Genomic DNA, 22,654 nt, shown 5'->3' on the forward strand with positions numbered 1-22,654 from the left:
TTTATTCTTCAGATTAAAAAAAAAAAAAAACCCTGCATTGTTTCAATCCATCAACTTGACCAAAAAAAAAAAAAGTTCAATAAGCCAAGTTTAATACATAATGATGATAAGCCAACTTGAGGTTTACCACAATTTCCCCCTGAAAAATAAGTTTTTTCTTTGGAGGCCAGTCTTTTCTTTTCTTTTCTTCTTTTTTTTTAACACAGTAGTATTTTCTGTCTCTAATGCCCTATGCACAAATAGTCATCAGTGTAAGTCAAGTGTAAGTCTTAGTGAAAAAGCAATCATATTCAGATTTCCCCAATATGCCAAGAATACTTTTCATATGTAATTCTCAAGAGATATTTATTCTTTTGAGCCTCTTGAAGGAGATTCCATATTTTTAATCTAGAAGTAAAAAAGTTTCACTTGATTCTTAGTTAAATGAATGAATAAGGTCCTTAAGTATGCTCCTGTAACAGAGATCTTTATGATGCAAAGGCTACTTCGAATAGAAGAGGGAGTGATCACCTCTTTGCTTGTCATGTTGAGCTTCCTCATTACAATCTGGTATCATCAAGTTCATTTTCATTCAAATTCCAAGTTTATTGTACTATGTAAAAAGATTTGAATGCTGTACAATATGTTCACAGATAATTACTGATATTATTTAAGTGAAATCTCTCAACTGGCCTTGTTTTTCTGTTTAATTCACAGGAACTACCAATGAGAATCAAATATCTTCCCAACCAATAGCCTAACAAATGACATAGCAAGCAAGGAGGAAGAAAACAAACATTTATTAAGTGCCTATTACTTGCCAGGCACTGAGCTAAGCATTTTACAAATATTATTTCATTTGATCCTCACAACAACCCTGAGAGGTAGGTGCTATTATTATTACTTCCATTTTACAGTTGAGAAAACTGAGGCAGAGGTTAAGTGAATTGTCCATGGTTGCTTAGCTAATGTCTTAGGCTGGATTTTGATTCTGATCCTACTTTATCAGCAACTTAGAGTTCAAGTGCTTTCTTAACTTAAGCAGTAAAGATTAATCTGAGACTTACCTGTTAGCTCACAGCTTAAATTATTCAGATGACTGATAGAAGATGTTAAGAATTCAAATAAATGTATAACAAATCTCAAAAGTACAAGACATTTGAGAAAATATTTTTTTTTGGTGTTTACCAAATGATGTCCAGCAGACAAATGGCAGAGAAGTCTAATACAATATGTAGTAGACTGAATAATGTAGTCAAATGAGTAATGTTCATGAGTTGTGAGCTAACATAAATCTATGTATACATATGAGTGTTGGCTCTCCTTTATTAGAATGTGAGTTCCCAAAGAGTAGGGATGGTCTTTATTTTTTATTGTATCCTTTGGCCCTTAGCCTAATGCTTGGTACATAGTAAATGCTTAAAAATGCTTTGAAAAAATTAATTCATACTTATACAGTTTCATTGCAGCCATATAGTATGAGGTAAGTATTTATATAGCATCCCCAAACAATACAAATAGTGACACTTTACTATATCTCTTCTATCACACCACACTTAAATTACCTTTTTATATTTCATAGTTTGTCAAAAAACACATCACTAAGGCTTGGTGGGTAATAGATAAACTTCTTGTATTGTGAACTTTAAATTACTCCACCCTACTTAGATCTTACATTATGGTGAAGATAGAATTATAATCTCCAGATTGAACAATGAAGATACTTGAGTTTGTACTTTATAGTGAAGCTAGAACTTTAAGTTAAGTCTATTTTTAGAGCTTAATACAAAAAGGTGTTAAGTAACTATAAAGGGCAAATTAATCATGAAAAGATCAAGTAACTAACAAAAGTTGAACTTAACAAAGAAGTGTTAAGTAATTCAAAAGATAATTTAATCAAAGAAGATGAGAACTAAAGAATGGGCATTTAGAGGAGGGGACACAAGGGTAAAAGGTCTATATATTTGGCTCTCTTCCTCTCTCCAGGACCTTTTGGTGGTGGAGATTTGGCTGGTGGCAGTGTGCTGGGCCTTTCGGCATCTTGACTTGGCTACAAGCTATTGTCCGGTTCAGTGGTGAGTTTCTAGCTGAGTTTTTTCTCCTTTACTTTCCAAACTTATCCTCTTAGAAGCCTCTAATCTCCTTCAGAGAGACTTAGTGGCGGAAATCTTGAACTCCCCCTGGCACAGACCAGGCAAGAGAAATCTTATACCTTCTTCCCTCTTTCTCCTTAAATCCTTCCCTCTATATTAATTAAAATTACCATAAATTTCCAGACTGACTTGGATATTTTATTTGGGTTTTTTCCCCTGGGCAACCAATTAATTTAGACTTAATTCATAACCCTAAAATTATCTTTACAGTCTTTGAGAGGTACAAATCAAAACATAGAAAAGACATGAAGAAATCTGCCAGCAAAATTTATATATTGCTTAATAAACCTAGAATAATAATAACAATAATAATAACTAGAATTAAGAGACAAAAATGGGAAGAAATTTGGAAAGATTTAAATTTTTTATTTTTCTTCAATTAAATGTAAAATTTTTCCATCTCACTTTCAATATTTGTGATTTCCCTTTTCTATCATGTTAGCCAATCTGATAGGTATGAGGTTTACCACCTTAGAAACAACCTCAGAGTTGTTTTAATTTGCATTTCTTTAATCATTAGTGATTTAGAAATTGTTTTCCTATTACTATAGGATTCTTTTGATTTCTTCTTCTGGAAACTGCCTGTTTAGAACCAATGAACAGTTATCAATTAGGAAATAACTAGTATTCTTATAATTTGACTCAAATCTCTCTATATTTGAGAAATGAAGCCTATATCAGGGAAACTTGGTGTATAAATGTTTCTTCCAGTTTCCTGTTTTCCTTCTAATCTTGACTGCATTGCTTTTGCTTGTGCAAAAACTTTAATACTTTAATATAATCTAGATTATCTATTTTATATCTTGTAATGCTCTCTCTTCCTTTTTTTGGGGTCATAAATTCTCCCCTTATTCATAGATATGATGGGCAAAATACCCCCCTAATTTGCTTATGATATCATGTTCCCATTTTGACCTTATCTTGGTATATGTTCAGTGCCTAGTTTCTGCCATTGCATTTCCCAGTTTTCCAAAGAATTTTTAAAATCAAATTGTGAGTTCTTGTCTCCATAGCTTGGATCTTTGGGTTTGTGAAACTATGGTCATTTATTATTGTGTATCATATATTTCCATTGATCTACCACTCTTTTTCTTGGCCAGTAACAGATTGTTTTAATGATTAACACTTCATGATACAGTTTTGAGATCTGGTATTGCTAGGCCATCTTCCTTTACATATTTCCCCATTTATTCCCTTGATATTCTTGACCTTTTATTCTTCCAGATGAATTTTGTTAGAATTTATTCTAGCTCTATGAAATATTTTTTGGTAATTTGATTTGCATGGCATTAAATAAGTAAATTAATTTAGATAAAATTGTCCTTTTTATTATATTGGCTCAACATCCATGAGCAATTAATATTTTCCCAATTATTTAGATCTAATATTATTTGTATGAAAAATATTTTGTAATTGTGTTCATATAGTTCCTGGATTTGTCTTGCAGGTAAACTCTCAAATATTTTATATTGTCTTCAGTTATTTTAAATGGAGTTTCTCTTTCTATCCCTTTCTACTGGACTTTGATGATAATATAAAGAAATGCTGATGATTTATGGGGTTTATTTTATATTTTTCAACTTTGCTTAAATTGTTAATTATTTCAATTAGTTTTTTACTTGATTCTCTAAGTATATCATCAAATTATCTTTGAAGAGTGAATTTTGTCTCTTCATTGCCTAGGCCTTTAATTTCTTATTGTGATAGTCGGCATTTTTTAGTATAATACTGAATAGCAGTGATGATACGGGCATTCTTGCTTCACCCCTTATTTTAATGGGAAGGCTTCTAGCCTATTCCCACTACAGACAATGCTTGTTGGTGGTTTTTGATGAATGCTACTTTATAATTTGTACCAGAGTGAGACTGCTGCACACGATACAGCTTCTTAGATCAGTGGCAGTTGGGTATCAGAGGAGGAAAGCAGCCCTGAAAAGCTCTCATACCAAAGGTACTAGTATTCCTTGAACATGGTCATACACTGCATCATGAGCCATTCTTTTGTCTTGTGATAGGATTTTAATGATGCTGGAAGAGTGAAACTGATGACTTTGTGCAACTCTCTCCCCCTTAAATATAATTTATGCATAAATAAAAATGCATCACCAGTGATGTCATTTTGGTCCTCTTCAAATATGAAATATGAATATGAAAGATAACAACCAAACAACCAATTTATTGTTTTAAGGAAAACTCCATTTGTTCACATGTTCATATGCTTTCTAGTGTTGTTTTTAAAATAGGAATGAGGGGTTTTGTTCAAAAGTCTTTACTGCACTTATTGAGGCCATCTAATTTTTGTTATAAACATGATTAATTATACTGAAAGTTTTTCCTAATATTGAACCAGCCCTGGATCCCTATCTACGTAATCACCTAGTTGCTCCACTCAGTTTATTTTTAATCTATATTTCCACAGTCCTTTGGTAAATATAATTTATATTACATGATTTGAAAAGGCTGCAGTTCTGCTTTTTTGTATTTGTCAGGTTTTTATCTCCTAAAACATGGTCAATGTTTGTGAAGGTGTCATATATAGCCAAGAAAGAGTATATTACTTTTTGTTCCCATTCAGTATTCCCCATAGGTCTATCATATCTAACTTTAAAAAAATACATATTCATCCCTTTAACTTTCTTGTTTATTTCATGATTAGATTTACCTGTCACTTAAAAGAGAAAATTGAGTTCTTCTACTAGTATAATTTTGCTATTTTCTCTTATAATTTAATTTCTCTTTTAAAATTTTGAATGCTATGCCATTTGGTACATATTAGTGTTAATTTGGTACATAATAGTGTTAAATATTACTTCATCATCCATGGTATCTTTTAGCAAAATGTAGCTCCCTTGATTTTAATTAGGTCTATTTTTGCTTTTGTTTTATCTGAGATCATGGTTGCCATTCCTGCTTTTATTTTTTTAACCTCATCCAGGGCATAATAAATTCTGGTACAGTTCCTTATTTTTACTGTATGTGTGTCTTTCTGTGTCAAGTGTGTTTCTTGTAAATAACAACATTGAATTCTCATTTTTAATACATTCTGTTCTTTGTTTCCATCTTATGGATGAGTTCATCCCATTTACTTTCAGTAATTATTAATAACTCTGTATTTCCCTCTATCCTATTTATTTCCTGTTTATCCTGCTCTCTCTATTTTTATGCTGTTCCTCCTCAAAAGTCTGTTTTCCCTTTGACTACGACCTCTCTTATTCTGCCCTCTCTTCTATCAATCCCTCCCCCTTTATCTTTTTCCCATCCTTTTACTCTCTAGGGTAAGATAAATTTCCACACTCATCTGAGTGTGTATTTTATTCCTGCTTTGAATCAATTTCAGCAAGAATAAGATTCAAGCATTGTCTGCCACCCTCATCTTTCCCTTCACTATAAAAGAGTTTTTTTTTCCACACTTCTTTTATGTGAGATAATTTAATTTGGTCTTCTCTCTTCCCTCTTCTACCAATCTTTCTCCCCCCCTTCATTTTATTTTTTCAAATCATCCCATCATATTCAACTCACACCTGTGCATACTGTTTCTAACTGTCCTAATAATTATGAAGTTCTTAAGAGTTACAGTTATCATTTTTGCATAGGGGAATGTAAACAGTTTAACATTAATGAATCCCTTATGTTTATCTTTTTATGCTTCCCTTGAGTCTTGTATTAGAAAGTCAAAATTTCTCTTCAATTCTGGGGTTTTCAAGAATACTTGAAAGTCTTCTATTTCATTAAATATCTATTTTTTCTCCTGAAGGATTATAATGAGTTTTGCTTTGTTTTTCTTGGTTGAAATCTTAGCTCCTTTGCCTTCCATAATATCATATTCCAAGCTCTCCAAGTCCTTTAATATAGAAGCTGCAATATCTTGTGTAAAATAATTTAAATTGTTTCTTTCTGGCTACTTACAGTGTTTTCTCCCTGGCTTAGGAGCGATAGAAATTGGTTATAATGTATCGGGGTGTTTTTTTAATTTTAGAATTTCTTTCAAGAGGTGCTTAGTGGATACTTTCAATTTCTATTTTCCCCTCTTGTTCAAGAATATCAGGGAAGATAATTTATTGTGATATGATGTCCATACTCTCTCTCTCTCTTTCTCTCTCTCTCTCTCTCTCTCTCTCTCTCTCTCTCTCTCTCTCTCTCTCTCTCTCTCTCTCTCTCTCTCTCTCTCTCTCTCTCTTCCCACCCCTCTCCATTTTGGGCATGATTCTAAATTGTTCTCTGGAATACCGCATCAGCTCACCAGGCTCTGTTTTTTTATTATAGCTTTCAGATAGCCCAATAATTTTTAAATTATCTCTCCTGGATATATTTTCCAGGTCTGTTGTTTTTTCAATGAAACATTTAAGATTTTCTGCAACTTAAAAATTCTTTTGATTTGATTTTATTGTTTCTGGATGTTTTCTCATGGAATCATTAGCTTCTACTAATTTTTAAGAATTATTTTCTTCAGTGATTTTTCATGCCTCTTTTTCCATTTGGCCCATTCTCCTTTTTGAGGAGTTCTCCAATGTTTTTTGTTCCTCTTTTTCCCAAGCTGTTTTTCATAATTTCTTTGCATATTTCCCATTTCTTTTCTCAATTTTTCCTCTACCTCTCTTATTAGATTTTTAAAAATCCTTTTTAACTCCTCCAGTAATTCTTTTGGGGCTTATGTCCAATTCATATTTTTGAGTCTTTGCTTATAGCTGTATTGAAATCATTGTCTTCTTCTGAATTTATGTCTTGATCTCCCCTATCACCATAATAACTCTTTGTACTTGGTTTCTTTTTCATTGTTGTTTTCTCATTTTTACAGTCTGTTTCTTCACTTTTAGCTTTCTGTTAAGGCTTGGCTCTGTTCCTGGAGAGAAAGAGTCACTGTCCCAAGTCCCAAACTTTAGGTTTTTTTTGTGCTGCTCTTTTCAGTGATAATTCTAGGAATCTATAGCTTCCAGTGTTCCTAGGGTAGGATGATCTCAGGAGTATGGTCACTGCTCTCCTGGCTTGTGCTCTACCTAGGAATGAACCTTATTCTCCTGTAATCACAAGTGTTAGCATTCTTCTCTGCTTTGGAACTCTGACTAGAGCCCCTACTTCCCTATGATCACAAGTGATATTGCTCTTTCTACCTTAGAACTGAGAATAGGGCCCCTGCTTACTTGTGAGCAAACTCAAGTACTTTTCTCTGCCCTGTAAGTGTGACCAGGGCCTTTCTTCCCTTGTGGCTGAAAGGCTCTTCTTTGCCATAGTTCTGGAATTAATTACATATAGGTACAGTCCTAAACTCAGTGTCAGAAATGAGTCCCCTATAATCCCTTTCTGACCAGTTGTCTATAAAACCATCTATGGGCTAAGAGCCCCTGAAGCTATTGCTTTCCTTGATACAACCACTTCCAAAGCCTGTTGCTAGCACCTGCTGTTCTGTGTTCCACCTGATGAGATAGATCTTCTAAGCTGGAAAATTGTTTCATGTGAGCATTTTTGATTCTACTGTTCCAGAATAAAATTTGAAGCATTATTTTAAATTTCCTTGGAGGGGAATTTGGGAGAGTTCAAATGAATTCTGGTTACTACTCCATCATCATGGCCTCTGTAAAGATTTTTACAACCCACTTAAGGTCAATGGAAACCCCAAAATTTATATGAGGAAGTTGAAATGACCCTATAGAAAAAGATGATAAGTTCAGCTGGACTAGGCCAATTATATCTAGAGAATGTCCATACTGGAAGCAAATGAATTGAGTGTAGGGAGAGGTTAATTCTCAAGATATCTGGAAAACAGGAGGGTACCCTGCCTAATTTATCTCTTCATAGTACTATGAGAATGATCCACATACATAAGGCATCCTTGATTAAAGGAAATAAGCAAAGTTTTTAGGCTTTTGCTAACACTATTTTATATGATATCATGTTTTCCTTTCCACACTTTTGAGTGACTGGAAGGCATAGAAAATAGAAAATCTTACTATGCTTCATTATTTTTTTAAAAAGGCATTTGATTCAGAAGTGTGAAAGTCCACCTTACAGAATGTCCAACAAGGTATCTCTCATATATATTCTAAAGAGCAAACATTTCTTGTATGAAATAATTTTTTTTTTGCTACCTCTCTGTATATAAGATACACAGAAGAAAGCTGTATGTTTACCAAGTGTAGTCCTCTATGGAAAAGTGACTCCCTAATGAAGTCCTCCAGATATTTATGTTTGTGGATGACTAACCAGTCTTAAAACAGTTCATAGTCCCCCAATATATAAACAATATCTATAAATACTTAAGAAAAATGTCCTAAGGGCATGAAGAATGCCTATTGTCTATGCAGTTGGACAACTCTTTGAACTCATTCGTCGATATAGAGACTTTGGATAGATGCTGACAATATGTAATGAATTTTGTTCACTATTTGCTCAAGCAGGAGAACCTGATTGCTTTTGGGTAGTTTCACAGTTCCTTTAAGGACCCAAAGCTCATCTTGGTCACCAAGGTTTATCTTTTAATATAAATATCCTTTTTTTTTTAAAACCCTTACCTTCTGTCTTGGAGTCAATACTGAGTATTATTGACTCCAAGGCAGAAGAATGGTAAGGGCTAGGCAATGGGGGTTAAGTGACTTGCCCAGGGTCACACAGCTGGGAAGTGTCTGAGGCCAGATTTGAACCTAGGACCTCCCATCTCTAGGCCTGGCTCTCAATCTACTGAGCCACCCAGCTGCCCCCTATAAATATCCTTTTGATGGTATTGTATGTACAAAAGTCATAGAATACTAGTTTGAAGAACTAACTTGATCACTACCTAAAGGGCAATGGAGAGGCCATATGTGGGCTGAGAAGGCTGAAGTAAATTGCAAATGAAGAATTACATGAAAATCATATTAAAGGATGTAAGAAACATGAAAGGTAACAGAAGAAAATAAGTGTTTACATAGCACAACTACATGTCTGGCACTGTGGTAATCACATTTTCAAATATTTTCTCCTTTGGTCCTCTCAATAGCCCTGGGGGTGAGGAGTAGGTATTATTATTATTTCCATTTTATAGTTGAAGAAACCAAGGTAAACAGTGACGATGTGACTTGTCCTAGGTTATATAGCTAGTAAGGGTCTGAGTTCAGATTTTAAATGGAAAATGGCTGTAAAAAGTCATGATCTGACCATGTAGCAAGTATGAAGATAACTAAGGGTCAGATCAGTTTCTATCTCTACCCAAAGAAAGATACCTTGCACTCTGGATGAACTTGCTATGATGGATTCACAAATGAGCAAGAGTCTTTCAGTATGGGCAGGTATGGAAAAGCTGAAATGAGGTCATAGTTTTAGGACTGGTATGTCACAAGTAGAATCAAAGATATAAAAGATATTAATGAATAGGAAAGGAGACAGACAACAAATGTGGGTTATATGAAGTACTAAGGGATTTTGATCTGCATGAATGAAATTAGTACTCACAGCTGAGATTTCAAATCATATTACAATAGTAATACTAAAAGTTAGCATTTATAAAGTACTTTAAGGTTTGCAAAGCACTTTAGAAATCTTTCTTATCTTATTCTCATAATTACCCTATGTGTAAATAGAATTTTGTACCTTTGAACTACATTTCCCAGAATCCCTTTCCCTTCATCCCTACATTATGTTCTTATGTTGTATTGATAAAGTTGTGTGTAACCCTGCCCCAACCCCTCCGGAGTAGGCAGTCCAGGAAGCTTCCCTTTGCTAAGTCTATCACTTTCTTCTACTTCAAGTTATTATTAATAAATCTTATAAAATAATACTTGGAGTATTAGATATTAATTTTTATTCTTACACATAGGCAGTAATGCTATTATTATCTCCGTTCTAAAGAAAAGGAAACTGAAGAAGACAGAGCTCTATAAGTCACTTGTCCAATATTAAATAGTTAGGAAGTGTCTGAAGCTGGATTTGAATTTAGGTTGTACTACAAGTCCAGCACTCTATGCAGTAGTATACAATCTAGTAGCCTATATATGGTATTTTGGAAACAATAATTCAAGATTCATTTTAAGTGATACAACAACACACTTACCTTTGATCTGAGGTAGGCATTTGCTGATGACATTTTTGCAATTTTGAAAGTGTAACTAACTAATGAAATGGCACAAAGAATAACAAGGCTATCACTAATCAGTGCTTGAGTAAATATTGTCCATTTCAATTGATTTTCTGAAATATCTCCATGAATTAACATTGAACAAGTTAAGTTTGCCACCCAAAAGAGAAGGCTTGCCAACATAAATCCCAGATGTAGAAGAATTCTGAAAAAAAAAAGAAAACTTATTAGATGCATTTATAAAAATGGAAGAAATTTTAAAATCAGTTCGTGTTTCTTCAGATATATTACTTTCATAATGTCATTAAAAACTAACTTTACTAATGGAGCAAAAATATAAAATTGACTATAAGGACATCACTAGAAACACTAGAGCTCAAAATGAGTTGAGGTTAGTGAGGCAAGAATGCTAAAAATAACAAATATTTTTGTTTATTTAAAAATGTATATTTAAGAAAAAAGTTATTTTTTAAATACTTACTTTCCATCTTAAAATAAATACAATAAGCACTAGGAAATGAAGGTTAAATGACTTGTCCAGGATCACATAGCTAGAAAGTATCTGAGACCCAATTTGAACGTGGGACCTCATGTTTCTAGGCCCAGCTCTCTAATCCACTGAGCCACCTAGCTGCCACTGAAATAAAGAAGATTCTTAAAGAAAGGAGAGCTGTTTGAGGTAGAAGGTATGATGATAAATGATAATTACTATACTTTTTTATACAATACTTTAAGATTTACAAAAGCAATTTCTTCATAGCTTATGAGGTGAATTTTACAAAGATGTCCCCATTTTATAGAGGAAAATGAGGCTCTGAGTGCTTAAGTGACTTCCTCTTTTTTTCATAAAACTATAGGAAAAGACGAACCAAAGTCTGACTATAAGTTGTTTACCTTTCTACATTTCCAAAAGATGATAAAGATTGATTGAAAAAGAGAAGGCAGAACTACCTAACTCTTATTTTATTTTATTTTTTTCTCAGCCAAGGAGAATAACTTTTCAATTTTAAAAGAAAGACTAGAAATGGTTATTAGGGATTATAAATCCATGATAAATAAAGATATTGTAAGAGAGTACATAGGTACCCTTGATTCAATTCAAGCATTTAATAAATGCCTATTATGTGCAAGGAGAGGTTTGCATGGTGTAATGAATAAAAGTGGGATGGCCTCAAAATCTGGAAGACACAGTTCAAGTCTTGCCTTTACCATATATTGATTCTATGATATAGATATAAAACCTATCCTATATTACATAATATGGACTATAATGATATAATATTATTTCATTACATATTACATGTATACATTTTTATTATGTCTTTTTTTTACATCATTGTAGTTTTTTCCATTATTCTTTCCCTTCTGTTCCCAGAGAACCATCCCACATAACAATATTTTATCTACTATTTTTCTGTTGGGGAGTGTGTGTGTATATCATGTATGTAAAATTATTTATATATATTAGATAAGAAAATCTTGTCAGAGAAATTTGATCAAAATATTTTTCTCATTTGACCTCTTCTTAAATGATTATCCTTAATTCTATGCAGATATTTTCAGTTTTACATAACCAAAACTGTCTATTTAACCTTCTGTAATTGCCTCTCTTATTTGATTAAGAATATATCTCTACCCATAGCTATAAAAGGTATATGATCGGCTTCTCTTTTAATTTTTTATAGTATAGTCTTTAACAGTAAGGTGGCGTCCACTTAGAATATTATTCTATAATATTGTGTAAGGTGTCAGTCTAATCTTTTTTTTTTTAAATTTTAAATCCTTCCCCTCCACCTTAGAATCAATACTATGTATTGGTTCCAAGGAAGAAGAGTGGTAAGGGATAGGCAATGGGGGTTAAGTGACTTGCCCAGGGTCATACAGCTGGGAAGTATCTGAGGCCAGATTTGAACCTAGGACCTCCTGTCTCTAGGGCTGCTTCTCAATTCACTGAGCTACCCAGCTGCCCCCCGAAATGAAGAGACAGTTTAAGAGAAACTTGAAAAAACATAAAAACTGACAGTGGAATGAATAGAACTAGAAGATTTTATGTTATATCAAAACAAGGAAAAACAACTTTGTAAGACTTAAGTATTTTGATCAATGCAACTATTAACTATTTTATTCCAAAGGACTGATAATGAAGCATGCTACCTACCTTCCATAGATGATGAACTAGTATGTAAAATGAGACATGTTTTTGGACATGAAAATATGAGAACTTTTTTTTAGTCTACTTATTAGTTACAAGGGTTTTATATCTTTGGGTTGGGGAAGGAAGTAAGATTTTATTTGTTTAAAATAAATGCATGATAACTGAAAAAAATTAGTTTAAAATAATTTAGAAGGTTCAGAAGAAGACCATCATGGATAATCATATATACTTGACCCAGTAAAGATGAATTTCCTTTACTGTTGGTTTCCCAAGGTAGGAAAGAAAAGAAGAGGAAGAGGGTAAATTTCCTGAAAAAGAGATAGGTTTGGCGGCCTGGACCTATACTGCTTCACTATAGCTTCTTTCCCCCCATGAACATAAATATACAGGCAATTTGATCCCACCTTCTGGGCAGAGTCCCATCTGAGTAGCACATCAGGCTGTGGCTAGGGTCCACATTCACCAAATCACAATGCAGTTGTAAGAAAACCAAGTGGTCAGATTTGAGCACAGTTGCAGTAGTCATCTGCACAAATATGACTATTGCACAAATAGAGGAAGGTAGATGACACCTGATGATTTATACTGGACTATAGGGGGCTGGAAAAAAGTTTTCAAACCAATTGCTGAGGCCATTCTTGGCTTTGTTAATGTGAGGAACCAGAAAAAACAGTGCCCCACTTATTGATCTTGCCAATGTCTTTTTCTCTAGTCTTATAACTAAGACTAGTCTGGAGCAGTTTGCCTGGGAAGGTGAGTCCAGTATACCTCCACTATTCTCCAGGATTAACTGAAAGAGGTCCAGCTTCCTTAGGAGATTGATACCTAACACTACATTGTTAACATAATATTGCCTAGACCAACAAGGAGGAAACCCTTAAATGGTGGCTCATATAAAGTTTAAGGATCAGGAGAAATAAAGTTGAGTTTGCTTGGTTAAGTTTGGAGCAGTACCTTAGAGGACTCAGATTATTCTGGATATAGTCCAGAAGAAATGACTGATACTTGACAACAAAGCAAGTAACAGCAGAAAGTAAAAGCCCTATTGCTGGCTGTCTTGGGAGTCTTGAATCAGGAAGGTGGCAGAATGAAGCAAAGGGTGAAACAGACACTCATGTTGGCAGGTTTTAGAATCCTGATTTATTCCACCATGATTTTTTCCACTCTTCCGGCAGAGTCAGAAGCAATGTATATACCTTATTCTACCATGAGAACAGAGCTAGCCCTCATGGGAATCAGACAGCCAACAAAAATAATGTTGAGTAGAAATTGTTTTTCTCCTGGCCAGACATCTGGAGCAAGGGGAGGAATTTTCCCCTACCTCAGTATCTCTTTTCTCAAGGCTGCTTTTTCTCTGCCACTGTGCCCTTTTTCTGACTCCCTCAAGAATACCAGGAGGGGAGGAAGGGAACATTTTGGGAGGATTTAACCCCTTTGCTCCCTTCAAAGCCCAACAAAATGGATACTGTCATGGGCATAAATATTGGGTAGCATAGCTGACAATATTCATCAAAAAATTGACAACTGATATTTGTAAGCACTTCCAGACTCCATATTCCTTTGTCTATTGGCCCAGTTGGGCCCTGCCCACAAGGAGCCAGCTACTGAGAATTAATATTTTGTCTAGTTCCCTGCAACTCAGCCCAATGGGAAGCACATACAACTCAGGCCCAGCAGCTATCAGTATTTCTGTGAGGGATGGAAACCCTAAGCCATGTTGAGCTGCACAGTCAGTATGTGAGAGAACCTTGAGGAATGGGGCTAAACTATCTGGGGTCTGTTGGGACTAGAATTAGACAATTAAAGGCCTTCACCTTTGGGGTCCGAGATAATGAAGGAATTTTGCCAGTCCCTTCTCCTATACATAATTACTAGCGAAGTATATTATTCTCTGTAGACTTTATGTGGCCCTGCTGAACTGAAAGACCAATCTGATGCACATATGATGAAGAGCAGACTCTAGAGAATGGAGTCATCACCAATCCAGAATTAGGAAACAGGATGCAATTTTTTTTAATAAGTGCAGGCCATATATCATCCCTAATGGTGAGGCAGCTACTTCTGCTCAGTAGGCGTCCCAACTAGATGATAATCTCACTTTCCAGAAGCTATGTCCCCCAGAACAACAAATGGGATCCTCCCTAGGAAAGAGGTGGGGTGTAGTTTTCAGCAGCTCAACATGGCTTAGGGTTTCCATCCCTCACAAAAACACTGATGGCTGTTGGGCCTGAGTTGTATGTGCTTCCCATTAGGCTGAGCAGTAGGTAACTAGAATCTATCTACAAGGTATTAGGGATAAGGAGGGACTTCTTTTAGATTTAATTCTAATTGTCTTACTTTGCCTTTTAAAAATTCTATTCCCAATTCAGAGATTGCATAGGCCTCAAAGTCTCTCCTCACTCTCCTCAAAAGGTTCCAGTTACTTCAGGGGATCTCTTCAGATGCCTTTCAATTGGCAGGTCTCCTTTCCCTCCAGCATGGTTAGGGTAACTATTTTTTCAGGAATTATGGGAATTTTAAGGAGATGCCTTGCTATTTTTTTTAAATCCTTATGTTCCATCTTAGAATCAATACAATATATTGGTTCCAAGGCAGAAGAGTGGTAAGGACTAGGCAATGGGGGTGAAGTGACTTGTCCAGGGTCACAAAGCTGGGAAGTGTCTGAGGCCAGATTTTAACCTAGGGACTCCTGTCTATTGGCCTGGCTCTCAATCCACTGAGTTACCCAGCTGCTGCCAACGCTTTGCTTTTTTTTTTTTTTTAAATTTGGTCAATTTCAAACATTATTCCCTGGTTACAAAAATCATTTTCTATTCCTCCCTCCCTTTTCCCATCCCTTCCCCTACCGTAGCCAATGCACAATTCCACTGGGTATTACATGTGACCTTGATTAGAACCCATTTCCATGTTGTTGATATTTGCACTAGGATGTTCATTTAGACTCTACATCCCCAATCATATCCCCTCGACCCATGCAATCAAGCAGTTGTTTTTCTTTGGTGTTTCTACTCCCACAGTTTTTCCTCTGTATGTGGATAGTGGTCTTTCTCATAGATCCCTCAGAGTTGTTCAGGATCACTGCATTGCCACTAATGGAGAAGTCCATTACATTCGATTGCATCATAGTGTATAAGTCTCTGTGTACAATGTTCTCCTGGTTCTGCTCCTTTCTCTCTGTATCACTTCCTGGAGGTTGTTACAGTCTCCATGGAATTCCTCCACTTTATTGTTCCTTTTAGCACAATAATATTCCATCACCAACATATACCACAATTTGTTCAGCCATTCCCCAATTGAAGGGCATCCCCTCATTTTCCAATTTTTGGCCACCACAAAGAGCGCAGACATGAATATTCTTGTACAAGTCTTTTTCCTTATTATCTCTTTGGCGTACAAACCCAGCAGTGCTATGGCTGGATCAAAGGGCAGACAGTCTTTTAGCGCTCTTTGGGCATAGTTCCAAATTGTCCTCCAGAATGGTTGGATCAATTCACAATTCCACCAGTAATGAATTAATGTCCCAACTTTGCCACACCCCCTCCAGCATTCATTACTTTCCTTTGCTGTCATGTTAGCCAATCTGATAGGTGTGAGGTGACACCTCAGAGTTGTTTTGATTTGCATTTCTCTGATTATTAGAGATTTAGAACACTTTTTCATGTGCTTATTAATGGTTTTGATTTCTTTTATTGAAAATTGCCTGTTCATGTCCCTTGCCTGTTTATCAATTGGAGAATGGCTTGATTTTTTGTACAATTGATTTAGCTCTTTATAAATTTGAGTAATTAGACCTTTGTCAAAGGTTTTTGTTATGAAGATTGTTTCCCAGTTTGTTATTTCCCTTCTGATTTTGGTTGCACTGGTTTTGTTTGTACAAAAGCTTTTTAATTTAATGTAGTCAAAATTATTTATTTTACATTTCATGACTCTTTCTAAGTCTTGCTTGGTTTTAAAAATTTTCCCTTCCCAAAGGTCTGACATGTATACTATTCGGTGTTCACCTAATTTACTTATAGTTTCCTTCTTTATGTTCAAGTCATTTACCCATTCTGAGATTATCTTGGTGTAGGGTGTGAAGTGTTGATCCAAACCTAATATCTCCCACACTGTCTTCTAATTTTCCCAGCAGTTTTTACCAAATAGTGGATTTTTGTCCCCAAAGCTGGAATCTTTGGGCTTGTCATAGACTGTCTTGCTGAGGTCACTTACCCCAAGTCTATTCCACTGATCCTCCTTTCTGTCTCTTAGCCAGTACCAAATTGTTTTGATGACCGCTGCTTTATAGTATAGTTTGAGATCTGGGACTGCAAGGCCACCTTCCTTTGCATTTTTTTTCATGATTTCCCTGGATATTCTTGATCTTTTGTTCTTCCAAATGAACTTTGTTATGTTTTTTCTAAATCAGTAAAAAAGCTTTTTGTTAGTTCAGTGGGTATGGCACTAAATAAATAGATATGTTTGGGTAGAATGGTTACTTTTATTATGTTAGCTCATCCTACCCATGAGTAGTTAATGTTTTTCCAATTCCTCAGATCTAGTTTTAGTTGTATAGAAAGTGTTTTGTAGTTGTGTTCATATAGTTCCTGTCTTTGTCTTCGCAGATAGATTCCTAAGTATTTTATATTGTCTAGGGTGATTTTGAATGGAATTTCTCTTTCTAATTCCCACTGCTGAGATGTGTTGGAGATAAATAGAAATGCTGATAACTTATGTGAGTTTATTTTGTATCCTGAAACTTTGCTAAAGTTGTTGTTTATTTCCACTAGCTTTTTAGTTGGCTTTGCTTTTTAATGGCACAGGAAATGTGTAACTGTCTCTGTATTAACTATGGTGAATTTATATATTCCTGAAAGAAAAAAATGGATGCTTTAGCTGACTTTGTGGCAATCATGAGTCCCTGAAGAAGGGTGAGGGGTAATTTTTACCCCACCCTAGTGAAAGAAGAGGGTAGCCTCTCCACAAAGGCTTCTTAACAGGGCAAAGATTTAGTGTCACCCTTTTAGTAGGACTTTTAGGGGAGAAAAAGGTCTTGACCAGTACAACTGGAAAGAGTGTGTGCTACTGTAGGGTAAATCTTAGCACTGACCCCATTATTGGAATAAGCTGCATGGAATAGAATAATGGCCTTTTAGCTATCTTAGTACAGATGATCCTGGCATGTGATAAAGATTGATATCATCTGCACTGTGGCCTGGATGTTTTGGTTGCTGTTTCTCTCTTTATATCAGGAGACCTATTTTGAACTTCCAAGAATCTCATCCCATTTCTACATTCACCAGCAGACTTCTAACCCCAGCCCTGATTGATACCACCTCTGTCAACCTCCTCTCCCATCTGAGTCTCAAAGGAGAAAGGAATAACAAATGCCTCCCAATGCTTGAGGACAGAAATTCGACTCTTTCAACCTTTATATATGCTACCTTGTTTGGTTTCAACTTCATGTAATAATATTTCAATTTTGCTACTCTTTCCCTTGATTTTTCAGTATTTCTGTTTTGGTGTTTAATTGCCCGGGGTTTTTTTTTTTTAGTTGCATGCCCAATTTGTTGACCTGCTCATCTAAACAAGTGTTTAGATATATAAATATATAAATTTCCAGACTTCTGGGTAAACATCACTGCAATCTAGATGCGAATCGCTTCCTCTCCTCGGCACCGAATGAAATAGACTACCTCAAAAGAGCATAAAAATCATCTTTGGAAGAACAGAGGGACTCTCCAGTACCCCACAGAAAAGAAGGTACGTGGGGTTTGAACATTGCCACATTATAAGAAGAAGGAAAAAATTGCACAAAAACGTGAACAGAGCTGTCCTTTCCCTTCTTCCCCCAGGGAACCAGAGTAGGGGATCAGAGCGCTCACCAGGACAGCGAGTGAGTGAGGAACGTCTCTGTCTGGGGGGGGGGGGGCACACCAGAGTCCTTGGGATATAAAGACTGCTAGGGAATGACCTCTCAGGGTGGTTTCATGGGAGAACCCTGCGCATTGCAGAGTGTGCAGACCGCGGGACCCCAGCAAGCTGCGAACAGTGTGACGTCTTGAGAATCTGTAAAAACTGCCTAAGGCTGAAGCATCGCCCCTCGCTGTAGTGGGGGGGGGCATGCCAAGCTCCCTGGAAACTGACAGGGAATACCAGAGATCCACCCCTCAGAGCGGTTTTACAGGAGATTATTGCCCACCAGTGAGAAGAGACCACAGAGCATGGGGGAAGGCACGCTAACAAACCACGGAGGCTGGGAAGAGCTAGTCTGAGGCAACCTAAATCCACAGAAACCCCACCCATATCACCCAGACCTCGGACCATAAAGGAAAAGGGAAAAAAAAACACCAAAGTGATGGCTCACATGGCCCAAAATCAAGCCTCCAAGAAGAAAGGAAAAAAGTGACTATTGAAAACTTTTATGGCAGGAATACCCAAGGAAAAGAAGAGAAAGAGGATGAAATTCAAACAAAATCAAAACATGCCCCCCAAAATAGAAATTATCCACAAGCTCTGGAAGAACTCAAATTGGAGCTTATCCAAAAGATGGAAACCTTCTGGCAAGAAAAATGGGAAAAAACTCAGAAAGAGGTCAGCAGCCTGACAGACAAGACCTCACAATTGGAGAAAGAGCTGGAAGCCTCTAAGAGAAGGGCAGACCAAGCTGAAAAGCAAAACCAGTCCCTAAAGACCAGAATTAAGCAACTGGAAGACAGTGATCTTGCAAAACAGCAAGGATTAATAAAGCAAAACAAAAAAATTAATGAATTAAAAGAAAACATAAAACATCTCACTGACAAGGTGACAGACGAAGAAAAAAGAGGAAGGAAAGGCAACTTGAGAATCATTGGTCTGCCTGAAAAACAAGAGATTAACAAAAACCTTGTGTTAAACTACAGGAGATTATAGAAGAAAATTGCCTACATGTTCTGGAGCACAGGGGCAAAATAGAAATAGAAAGGGTTCATAGAACACCCTCAATACTAAATCCCCCAAAGACAACCCCCAAGAATGTAAACGCCAAATTCAAGAGCTTCCAAGCTAAGGAGAAAATCTTACAAGAAGCCAAGAAGAGGAGCTTCAGATATAGAGGAGCCTCCATAAGGATCACACATGACTTAGCAGTTAACACGCTAAGAGACCGCAAAGCATGGAACCGGATATTTAGAAAGGCAAGAGAGCTGGGTCTCCAACCAAGAATCAACTACCCATTAAAACTGACTCTATACTTCCAGAGGAAAGTATGGGCATTCAACAAAATAGAAGATTTCCAAGTATTTGCTAATAAAAGACCATAACTTAGTGGAAATTTTGACATCCAATCACAGAGAGCAAGAGAAACATGAAAAGGTAAATATGAAAGAAAGAGAAAAGGAGAAAAATCTTATCTTTTCCTTTTATTCAAACTCTCTTCAATAAGGACTACATTTATATCAAATTATATATATTAATATGTGGGGAAAATGTATAATTTTCAAAAATTGTACGCATCATAAGAGTAGTTAGAAGAGTCACGCATAGGGAATGATTGGGGCATCAAGAAGATTTGGTGAAAGGGGGGAAAGAAAGAAAAAGGGAGGGGGGATAATTGATGATATTAAGATTTACTTCAAGAAATAGAGGGGGGGAAACCTAAATAGAATAATCTTTCCCACACAAAGATACACATGGCAAGGGGAGGGGAAGAATTTTCATATGAAGAGAGGCAAGAGAGCGCGAAGTGGTATTACTAAAACCTTACTCTCAGTGAAATCAACTCTGAGAGGGAAGAACATCTAGATCCATTGGGATCCTGAATTCTATCTTATCCAACAGGGTAAGAGAGAAGGGGAAATTAAGGAGGGGCAGGGGGAGGGAGTGTAAAAAGGGAGGGAATAAGAGTGGGGAGGGAAAGGGAACAAAAAAGAGAGGGACCAGAAAGGGAAGCATATCAAGGGAGGGGACTAGGGGGACTGATATAAAGTAAATCACTGGTTTAGGATATAAAAATGCCAGGGAATCCACAAGTGACAATCATAACTTTGAACATGAATGGGATGAACTCACCCATAAAACGTAGACAAATAACAGATTGGATTAGAACCCCAAACCCTACCATATGTTGTCTTCAAGAAACACATATGAGGTGGGTTGATACTCACAAGGTTAGAATTAAAGGATGGAATAAGACCTTTTGGGCCTCAATTGATAGAAAGAAGTCAGGAGTTGCAATCATGATATCTGACAAAGCCAAAGGAAAACTAGACCAGATCAAAAGGGATAGGGAAGGTAAATATATTCTGTTAAAAGGGAGTATAGACAATGAGGAATTATCATTAATCAACATATATGCACCAAATGGTATAGCACCCAAATTTCTAATGGAGAAACTAGGAGAATTGAAGGAGGAAATAGACAGTAAAACCATATTAGTGGGAGACTTGAACTAACCACTATCAAATTTAGATAAATCAAACCAAGAAATAAATAAGAAAGAGGTAAAAGAGGTGAATGAAATCTTAGAAAAATTAGAGTTAATAGACATATGGAGAAAAATAAATAGGGACAAAAAGGAATACACCTTATTCTCAGCACCACATGGCACATTCACAAAGATAGATCATACACTAGGTCACAGAAACATGGCATACAAATGCAGAAAAGCAGAAATAATAAATGCAACCTTTTCAGATCATAAGGCATAAAAATATTGATCAGTAAGGTTACATGGAGAGCCAAATAAAAAAATTAATTGGAAATTAAATAATATGAACTCCAAAATTGTTAGTTAGAGAACAAATCATAGAAACAGTTAATAATTTCATTGAGGAAAATGACAATGGTGAGACATCCTTTCAAACCTTATGGGATGCAGCCAAAGCAGTACTCAGAGGAAAATTCATATCCTTGAGTGTATAATATTAACAAATTAGGGAGGGCAGAGATCAATGAATTGGAAATGCAAATCAAAAAACTTGAAAGCAAACAAATTAACCCCCCCCAGATGAAAACCAAACTAGCGATACTAAAAATTAAGGGAGAAATTAATAAAATTGAAAGTGATAGAACTATTACACTAATAAACAAGACTAGAAGCTGTTACTTTGAAAAAACAGACAAAGTAGACAAAGTACTGGTCAATCTAATTAAAAAAGGAAAGAAGTAAGGCAAATTAACAACATCAAAGATGAAAAGGGGGACCTCACCTCCAATGAAGAGGAAATTAAGGCAATCATTAAAAACTACTTTGCCCAACTATATGGCAATAAATACACCAACCTAGGTGATATGGATGAATATTTACAAAAATACAAACTGCCTAGACTAACAGAAGAAGAAATAGAATTCTTAAATAATCCCATATCAGAAAAAGAAATCCAACAGGCCATCAAAGAACTCCCTAAGAAAAAATCCCCAGGGCCTGATGGATTCACCAGTGAATTCTATCAAACATTCACAGAACAGCTAATCCCAATACTATACAAACTATTTGACATAATAAGCAAAGAGGGAGTTCTACAAAATTCCTTTTATGACATAAACATGGTACTATTTCCAAAGCCAGGCAGGTCAAAAACGGAGAAAGAAAACTATAGACCAATCTCCCTAATGAATATAGATGCAAAAATCTTAAATAGGATACTAGCAAAAAGACTCCAGCAAATGATCAGGAGGGTCATTCAGTGTGATCAAGTAGGATTTATACCAGGAATGCAGGGCTGGTTCAATATTAGGAAAACCAGCCACATAATTGGCCATATCAACAAACAGACAAAAATCACATGATTATCTCAATAGATGCAGAAAAAGCCTTTGATAAAATACAACACCCATTCCTATTGAAAACACTAGAAAAAATAGGAATAAAAGGGTTATTCCTAAAAATAAAAAACAGTATATATCTAAAACCATCAACTAATATCATCTGCAATGGGGTTAAACTAGATGCATTCCCAATAATATCAGGAGTGAAATAAGGATTCCCATTATCACCTCTATTATTTGACATTGTACTAGAAACACTAGCAGTAGCGATTAGAGAAGATAAAGGAATTGAAGGCATTAAAATAGGCAAGGAGAAGACCAAGTTATTGTTATTTGCGGATGATATGATGGTCTACTTAAAGAATCCTAGAGAATCAACCAAAAAGTTAGTCGAAATAATCAACATCTTTAGCAAGTTGCAGGTTACAAAATAAACCTGCATAAGTCATCAACATTTCTGTATATTTCCAACACAGCTCAGCGACAAGAATTAGAAAGGGAAATCCCATTCAAAATCACCTTAGACAAAATAAAATACTTAGCAATCTATCTCCCAAGACAAATACAGGAAGTATATGAACACAACTACAAAACACTCTC

At 35.8% G+C, this 22,654-nt stretch overlaps 1 protein-coding gene across 1 annotated transcript in view; it reads right to left on the reverse strand.

Moving 5' to 3' along the window:
• Positions 1-22,654, reverse strand: part of GPR137C (G protein-coupled receptor 137C) — a 90,642-nt gene that overhangs the window by 12,588 nt on the left and 55,400 nt on the right. The window contains exon 3 of the mRNA XM_007473349.3: positions 10,153-10,381. Within this exon, the coding sequence (XP_007473411.2) occupies positions 10,153-10,381 (229 nt within the window). The remainder of the gene's footprint in view (positions 1-10,152; positions 10,382-22,654) is intronic.

Source organism: Monodelphis domestica, chromosome 1 (genome assembly GCF_027887165.1).
Source record: "Monodelphis domestica isolate mMonDom1 chromosome 1, mMonDom1.pri, whole genome shotgun sequence".
NCBI classification, from domain to species: Eukaryota; Metazoa; Chordata; class Mammalia; order Didelphimorphia; family Didelphidae; genus Monodelphis; species Monodelphis domestica.